This window comes from Poecilia reticulata, chromosome 5, assembly GCF_904066995.2.
Source record: "Poecilia reticulata chromosome 5, P_reticulata-male-v2, whole genome shotgun sequence".
NCBI classification, from domain to species: Eukaryota; Metazoa; Chordata; class Actinopteri; order Cyprinodontiformes; family Poeciliidae; genus Poecilia; species Poecilia reticulata.
Genome location: NC_088834.1, coordinates 16,513,914 through 16,523,193, shown reverse-complemented (window position 1 = coordinate 16,523,193; position 9,280 = coordinate 16,513,914). Strand labels below are relative to the sequence as shown.

Here is a 9,280-nt window from a genome sequence, read left to right as displayed (position 1 = left end):
GAATTGCGCAACACCTTGTTGAAATTAGAATGATTATTATTGTTGTTATCAGAGGAGGACGTGCTGGTCTCAGCATCCTGGCGGCGTTCAGTTTGTCACTTGCCGAGATCGACTCAAAACCTTCCGCGATCGACGTATTGCAGCCCTGCTCTACCCAGGTGAAAAAACTATACTTTAGTATACTTCAAACATACTTAAATTTGTGAAAGTATCCTTTAAGTATACTAATTATTAAGTGTACTACCTATAAGTTTATCTGAAGTATACTAAAAGTACACTTGTACCAATTTCGAAATTAGTACTTTAAACGCACTTAAACATAATTGTACCAAAATACACTTTTAATATATTAAATAAAAGTATACTTTAAGTGAACAAAATATGAATAAATATGTATGAATTTTAAGTGCCTTAATCTTTTACTATTTATTAAAATTGCATACAATAAAAAAATTATAATCATAATGTAATTTTTAAGAAAGTATCCAATAAATTTACAGATGTGTGATGTAAAACCTTATGAGCAACGGCATTAGCTCCAGTTAATACTCCAGACCAGATGGTGGCGGTATTATTTCATTTACACACGCCACAAAGAGAAGAAAAAACTTGAACGCAGGGAAGAAAACAGACGCTGTTCAAATTCGCCATTTTTACTCGCATAATATTGCCTTAAAAGTAGAGAGGGCCTTGACAATAGTTACTAATTTAGGTAAATTCAAGCTGGTGACGTCTTAATCCGAGTTAGAGAACAACACAACGGGACAGCAACCGATGGAAATGAAATGTGTGTCACAAAAGGAGCTCGGAGGGATGAAGGCTGCTAAGTGTGGCTAGCTGGTGGTAAGTTTGCTTATTAATTATCTTCATTTAATTATAAACAGTGCAGTACAGATATATAACTTACGTTGGTTTTATAAATAATTTATCAATTTTATTGTAACTTGTATGATTATTACAATAGGAATCATTCAGCGTCATGTTATAACTGCATGGAGGCTTTTGACTTATACTTTAGTCGCAATTAAGCAATTGTTTTTAATTAAGCTCCATAAGACAGAGAGACTTTGATATTGTGAGGTTGTTGTTCTAACTCGTTCATCAATGATTTTATCTTCAATATATGTTTGCAGTCTAACTAAGCAAATGAAAGAGGAAGCCAGAGCAATCAGGTGTTAGAAAACCTAAAGACTTTCTGTCTCAGAAGAGGCTCTGACTCCACCAGATCACCAACCAGCTCTGAAGATGAACCTCCACATCGTCTTCATAATGTACGTTTGTTTTTTCAAAGAGGAGCTAGCTACATTTTCAACAACAAGAACTGGTGTGTTACCAACACCAAGTGCTTAATAAACATCATTTGACTTAAAGATAACTGGAAATAATTGTTCCCCTTGTTAATCTAACATTTCTCTTTCATACATTTTATTTGTTGTTGGCTTTCAGGGTCCTGTGATGGACCGGTGACCTGTCCAGGGTGAACCCTGCCTCTCATCTGATGGCTGCTGGAGATGGGCACCACCAGCCCCCCTCACCACCCTGCAAGGATCAGTGTGTTCAGATCATGGATGGAAAGATTTTAAGGTAGTTTGTCTCCTTAAGTCCACACTTAAAACAGCTTCATTGTTGATGCCAACGTCAACTGACTCTATGACATTGCTGACTATTTTTTTCTACTTCTAACATAAACAGGCAAAGAAGACACCCAGAAATGTTTTTCCACCCCAGGCATCTGGTCCCAATCATCATCATCAGTTCTTATGATGTCACATACATGGCGAGTCCACGTCCTAAAATTGTAAGTATTATTTTTTTATTTGCCATTTTTCTGTTCTCTTTAAATACAAATTCTTTCTCTGTCTAATTGTTCTATTGTTCTTTTTTGTAGGTTCCTGTAAGGTGCAGTGAACGGGAATGTTCTTTCGTTGATCCTCACTTTCATGTTTTATTGTCACACTTACATTTTCATGTTCATGTGTTCCCTTTTGACCTGAAAACTTATAATTTATGTTAAGTTTATAATGTTTTGATTCAAATTAGACGGTTTTAAAATGTCTGTAATAAAACAATATTTGAATTACGTTGAACATCTTGTGTAATTACTCTTTCCATGTAATTTTAGACTAAAACAATGTAAGTACTGTAGTGTAGTTATGCATGTCATTTACCAAATAGGTATGTAGGAATAAAGACTTTCACAAGTAATTAAAATTGTAGTTTATTATCAATAGCAGGAAATCAAAAATAAAAATTAAGTGTAATTTAAATACATTACTAATATATTAATAGTATATTTAAAATATATTTGAAGTATATTAAATATATATTTTTAATATAATTCTGAGACAGAATTATTACACTCAAAATACAATAATTATATCAAAATATAATAAAGCTCTGAAATATATTTAAAAAGTATACTTTAAGTACACTTGAAGTTGTTCCAAAAAGGTACGTATAGTATACTAAAATATACTATTAGTTGTAATTTAATACTATTTAAATACTACTAAAGTATACTAAGCACAAAATTAATTGTTCCAAAATAGTACAGTTTAAGTACATCGATAAAAGTATGTTAAAATTTAGTATACTAAAGTATACTTTTTTTTCACCTGGGTAGCAAAGCACGAACAGTTCAGAAACAATATGAAGTGGGAAAAAAGTTATTTATTAACTGATTACGTCATGTTTTAGATTGTTCTTGAAAAACTAATCAGTCACAGCTGCACAGTGAATCCACTGATTTTTTATAGCAGACAGCCGCTCCCCTCTCTTGCAGGTACTGCGAACCCCTTCTAAATCTTTTAGGGGAACGCAGTACCCGACCGTACCCCCATACTTTCACCCCTGCGTTTAACGCTGTGCTAAAAAGTGAATCTGCTAACTGTATCGTTTGTAACCAACAGGAAAATTCAACTGCAGTACCCACCGTTTAACCTAGAGATGGTTTTAAAACAAATATAATGAAATAAGCATGTACAAAAGTGTAATAATTGGCAAGGTAACTAAAGATGGCAACTTGAAGGCCCTATTTGGCAAGATGGCAACTTGAAGGCCCTATTTGTGCGATACAAATGAAATATAAATTTCAATCTATTTTTTAATAATTATTTAAAATAATTATTTATTTTTTATTATTTATTAAAAATAAATACTTCTGCGTGTATTGAATTCGCCTAATGACTTTTTCACCTTTACTTCTACTTTTTAATAATAATGAAGGAATATTTGGATAACGTTTGTTTTACTGACGTCATACGAAGCCCCGCCCCCTGATGACATCACCTTATAAAGCCGTTTTCAGCGTCTCTGGTTCCGCCATTTTAACTTCCTGCTTCAAATAAACGGGAGCGGTGCTCACGGTGTTCGTAGTTGAAACTCCGTGCCTTTTAACTTACTGTAGGGGTTTATTGTTTATGTTTTATTTTCCTCACAGGAACCAAAAGAACCACTACGTTTTAGTTTCTGACCGCTGGTGTTAGTTAGTCTCAGCCGGAGAGTCGCAATGCCGAGCCAGCCGCTGCGTGTAGCGGTTGTTTGCTCGAGCAACCAGAACCGCAGTATGGAAGCGCACAATATCCTCAGGTAAAGACGACCCGCCAGGAAGACGAGACAGAACAAGAAAACCAACTCCAAGTGAACCTGTGCTGTATGGAGGGGCTTTCCCAGCCGGTCACAACCAGTACCGACGCGGTGTCGGTCCGTCGGGCCTTTATCGCTCTCTAACAATGGACTCACTTCTAGAGTGTCCCGCCGAGGGTGTAGCTCACCCTGAACACATCCTGTTCACACGGCTTTACATGTGCTGGTTGAAGGAAACAACCGAACTGATTTTTCTTTTAAAAAACAGACGCAGGGATTTTAAAACACGAGGCCTTAGTGATTAGATCGTTTCCCCCCGGCTTCACATGTTGACAACAGCGCCCCCTGGACGGAAATATTCCAGAAGAACTGCAGTTGTGCAACTCCGGTCATTCAGCTCTTTCATAACACGATCCGAGGAGTTTCCTGCCCTTGTGTGTTTTTAATAGGAATAGTTTGCTTTACAATAAAGTTTTTTTTTTTTTTTTTATAATTAAAGCACGGGAAGAAGGATTTCTACACTTTAATCAAAAACTGACAGTCTATGATAGGACGATCGCTTATCTTGCTGACAAAATTGATTTTAATGTATTTATTCTCTTGTTCTTTCCTTTTTTACAGCAAACGTGGATTTGACGTCCGATCATTTGGGACTGGGTCTCATGTGAAGCTACCTGGTCCATCCCCGGATAAACCTAATGTGTATGACTTCAAAACAACTTATGAACAGATGTACAACGACTTGGTCCGAAAGGACAAGGAACTGTATCCCCTTCGCACTCATTTTTTCCCCTTTCTTTCGCTCTTTCTCACACACACACCTAAGTAAACATGACCCATCTGAAAGTCTTACATGGATGGTATTGTTTGTTTGGAGTTTGGCTAGGTGGTCGTCTTGGGACAGCACAAACAATGGGAGCTCCTCAAGTCAAACGCAGTCTGAAAATGTTTGACACATGGTTGTAAAATAAGGTGTGAAAATAACCTTGCAATCAGCAGTTGCATTAGAACAGTAAGTGGATTTTGTTGGCAATAGTAACCTGTTTGTCATTTTTATATTTAATTTGTTTTTATATATATATTTTAGATGCTTTTTATTTTTAACCCTCCCACCCCCTTGTTTTATGTTTTATTTTTGAGTTTTTTTGCACCATGATCAGTTTCTAGTGCCTTGGTTCTTTGCACAACCTGGTGAGTAGATTTTATTTTGGTGGGTGAAAAAAGAAAAAACGACCTCTGTGGATAGCAGGTATGATGCTGGAAAACAAAACCATACATATTTGAAGTCCTATGAAAACTCATGTTTAAAGCTGTAGTGTAAAAATAACTATATTTGGGGTAAAGTTTATATTAATGGTAAGTAATCCTGGGTAAGTTTTATGGAAAACTGTAATTATGTGGGGGAAAAAATTACTCTAGGATTGTTTTCTATAGCTTAATGCTCTCAGTTTTCCAGTAGCCATGTTACTTATTTTTAGTCCTTTTGCCCCTGAATAATTTAATGTCTATGACTTTAAAAAGTTTTAAATTTCTAACCTAAAAAATGCAGTTTAAGTTGTTTAAAAACTTTACATAATGTGAAAGTTGTGCCAATTTGAAGTGTTCAGGCTCACATGGATAGATGCTCTTATAATGGAAGGGACATTATTTAGTAATTGTCAGTTCAGGTGTATCAAACATCTTTAAAGTTCAATGTTGTATGTAAACTATAAAAAGTTTAAAGATAAAAACAGGACTTGCAGAACAAAAGGATTTTCAAAATGTAAAGCACCAAAAGAATGAAACTTTTAGCTTTGTTTTTTACCTTGCTCATGTGCAATTATTCTCTAATCATGAGCTGTATTATGCTCTCCAACACCTAAAATGCATCATTTTTTAAAGTTAAAAAATGTGAATTGTGAAGTAATCCTTTTTTCATTTTTTTTGTGATTTCTCTATTAGGCTAACCTCTAGGATTATACCTAAAGCATATTTGGAAAAGCCACTTTCAAACTATCAAGGTTATAAAAGCTCAAAATATAACCCTAAAAAGGCAATGATTTATTTCATAAAGGTTTTGCATTTCTTTTTATTCTTTTTAATTGTGCTGAAACTCTAAATCAGGGGTCTTGACTCCAGTCCTTGAGGTCCGGTGTCCTGCAGCCTTTAGGTGTTTCCTGGAGCCAACACACCAGAATCAAATGCATAAAGCACCTTTCAGTATGCAGTCCAGTTCTCCATAGTCCTGCTGATGACCTCTTGATTTCACTAAGGTGGGTTGAAGCAGAGAAACATCTAAAAGTTGCAGGACATCAGACCTTGAGGGCTTTAGTTGAAGACCTCTGATTTAGTGTTTGGTAGCCAGAAGATCAAACTGTTTCTCTGCTTGTCCACATTTTAAACCCTTGAAATCAGATTTATGAGTTTTAGACCAGAAGGTGCACAGACATCCTATGAACCTTGTGCAAACGCCTGATTTGGGATGCAGTAGGAAGATTGTGATATAGTTACAAAAAAATTAAATAACCTGTAAGTAGAAGATGGAGGAAAAATGTGACGTATTGAAAATATTGATTTTAATTAAAACTCTTGAATGGCAACAGTTGTCTAAACTTTATTTCACAGGAAGTCCAGTTTTTTTTCTCTTAAAATTGTGGCCTAGTTATTGACGTCACCACCAGAGGGCGCTGTTTGCTCTTTAAACATTCAAAGCATTTTTCCCTTTTTCTCTGAAGAGCAGTAGTCTCAGGCTTTTTAAAACATACATTTGTGTGTGTAGCTGTGGGGGGAGGTGATTTTGTTCTGTTTTTGTGGCTGCTGCTGCTTTCCTTGACTTCCTCACCTATCAGATATACACAGAATGGGATCTTACACATGCTGGACCGCAACAAGCGCATCAAGGCAAAACCAGAGCGCTTTCAGTTGTGCAAGGATAAATTCGACCTGGTCATAACCTGTGAAGAGAGAGTCTATGACCAAGTGCTGGAGGGTGAGATTGTTTATTAAATATCAAATCACTGACTACAGATTCTTATTTATAACCTCTGATAAATCGCATTTACACTTGAAAAAGATTACATCCTGACTTGTTTTTGTTTTTCTAGATTTGAATTCAAGAGAGCAGGAGACGTTACAACCAGTTCATGTAATCAATGTAGACATTCAGGACAACCACGAGGAGGCCACGCTGGGAGCCTTCCTCATCTGCGAGTTGTGTCAGTGTGTAAGTATCTAATTCAGGATTTTCTTCATCAAATATGCAGTTTATTAAAACTTTCAACCAGCCCGTGATCAGTTAATCTGTGTCTAAGCTGTCTCCATCTTCGTCGTCGTCATCAGATCCAACACACGGACGACATGGAGAACGAAATCGACGAGCTCCTGCAGGAGTTTGAGGACAAGAGCAACAGGCCTTTTCTCCACACCGTCTGCTTCTACTGATACATGACACAAGTTTGCAATAAACACACACCCAGACCCCAAGCAATCAGTCGATAGAATAAGAAGAAGCAGGCTGCGTATTCTGCTGATGATTGGTGCACAGGAGCTCAACGCTTTGGGCCAGGACCTAAAGATTGAGAGCTACTGGAAGTAATGGTTATGATGGGTTGTTCCTCTCTGCAGAGGTCGGACTCGCTGCTCTCATTATGCCTTTATTCCTCTAGATCAGGGTTCGGCCGCGGTCCTCCCCTGACCCAAAATAAAATCACTCGACCACATCTCCTCAGGGAGAGCCACGACCCGCAGCTCCCCCACGACCCGCTCTCATTTTTCTCTTCTTTGTTGAGTAGAGCACATTTACAGCTCATTTGTTTAATTTTAAATTGCATTTTTGTTTAATATGAGAATTTTAATTTTGGTATGAGACCGTGTACATGTGTTTACACAGGAGAAACGTTGATTGAACTGTATATGTTGTTTGTGCACCGTGTGTTGTAGATAATCTGAATTAAGTTAAAGAGGGTGGGCTAGTGATGAATAACCAAACAAAGACATCTCAGAGGTGCTCCTGCGGTGGGTTTCATTATAATGTGCTGATTTATATTTAAACTCTGAAATGCTGTCTTTCAGGGCATAGTATTTTTTTTGTAAATGTTTAAGAATTGAAGCAATGTAATTATTTTCAAACTGCAAGTTCAACTCTTGAGTGCCTGATTTTTCTGTATGTACAAATGAATCTACTAAAGGAGACATGTAAGACGTTTTACTGACTTTGTTTTATTGCGTTTTCTCTGATTTCTGAAAGTTGGAGCAGCCATTAAGACCTAGACTGTTAGATTAACATGTTCCTGACTTTGTGGAGGGAAAAAAAATTACAATAAATTTTGCTTACCCTTTTTCTTATCCTCCAAATTTCAGTTAAAGTCCAGTGAAGACATTCATGCACTTAAATCCTTCTCTGTCTTATCAGGTTCAAATTATTTTCTATCTAAGCATGTCGGTAATCTTGATTTTACCTACAGTCAGTAAAGGTTACAATGTTTTCAAATGCAAACAATTGGATTTAAAACAGGATAATCTGTTTGTCTTAACTCCAGTCAAATGCAACAGGCAACAACTCTGATAGAGTTGTGTGTGTGTCGACTCAGAAGTTCAGACTAAGTGAACAATAGATTAATGAACTAAGAGCCAATTTAACTCTCACAGCAACAACAAAATGACTTTTAGTTCTGATATTCAAACCAGATGAAAACAGGCTGGATCAAAACTATGAGAAACGGGACTTTTGTTCAGATATAGTGATCCCGATGTAATATTCTAATCTTAAGTGTCGTTTTTATTAGCTGTAAGCAGAAAATCAAAATAAGCAGAAATAAAGGGTTTTAAACATCAATCTCTGTGTAAGTTGTATATAAAATGTGCTTCACTTAGTGAACTTACTACTGAAATAAATGACATTTTTAATGACTATTCAATTAAAATCAGTCCATTTATATAGCGCCAACTGACAACAAATGTTAGAGGCACTTTGCAAATAAAATAAGTTCAATCACACATGCATTCCAACTGATCTATAAGCTGTTAATTACTCAAATTCATTCAAAAGTTTTCTAAGGAAAGCCAGCAGATTTCAGCATTAACTCAACCTCCTTATTCTGTTAATCAACACACAGCTGCATATTTTATGGGATCTTTTAGTTTTCATCCACTGAATAAATATAAATGGACTAAATATATAGTATACTAGTCTCTCAAAGCACTTTATGTATGTAAATAATAAAAACAGGTTCTAATTCAAAATACTGTTTGGCGTAGATCAATAACAATAGAAAGTAGAATCTTCAATAACTTTAATAGAGCTTTGGAGATTACGTCACAGCGTATGACGTACGTCGCTCGGCGCCATCTTTGGTGTCCACAGACCAAAACAATTTTTTTCCGGTGTTTTCGTCGAGTTAGCGCTGGATTCTCCTCTTCCACAATGCTGAAAAGCAGTTTGAAACAAAGTGGGCTATATCGCGAAAAGCTTCTCCCAGAAGCCAAGAAACGCTACATGGAAAAAATAGCGAAAATTGAACATAACGACCCGTTTGAGATATCACGACGTCTGACCGCTGATATCCAGGCCATTCGTCGCCTTTTTGTTAGCTCAGATACCTTAGCCCCCTCGCGTTGTTTCCAGGCAGGAAAACTGTGAAATGAAAGTCCGTTTTCTATCTTTTTACAGCTGCGGTCGTGTGACCTAACATTACACCCAATAACACAGCAAGTTCGT

At 36.5% G+C, this 9,280-nt stretch overlaps 1 protein-coding gene across 1 annotated transcript; it reads left to right on the top strand.

Annotated features, from left to right (window-relative positions):
* Positions 1-3,314: 3,314 nt before the first annotated feature.
* Positions 3,315-7,769, top strand: ssu72 (SSU72 homolog, RNA polymerase II CTD phosphatase). Its single transcript, XM_008409775.3, has 5 exons — positions 3,315-3,588; positions 4,207-4,350; positions 6,414-6,553; positions 6,669-6,787; positions 6,904-7,769. Exons 1-5 carry the CDS (start codon positions 3,509-3,511, stop codon positions 7,003-7,005), a joined length of 585 nt encoding a protein of 194 aa, XP_008407997.1. The 5' UTR covers positions 3,315-3,508; the 3' UTR covers positions 7,006-7,769.
* Positions 7,770-9,280: the final 1,511 nt, after the last annotated feature.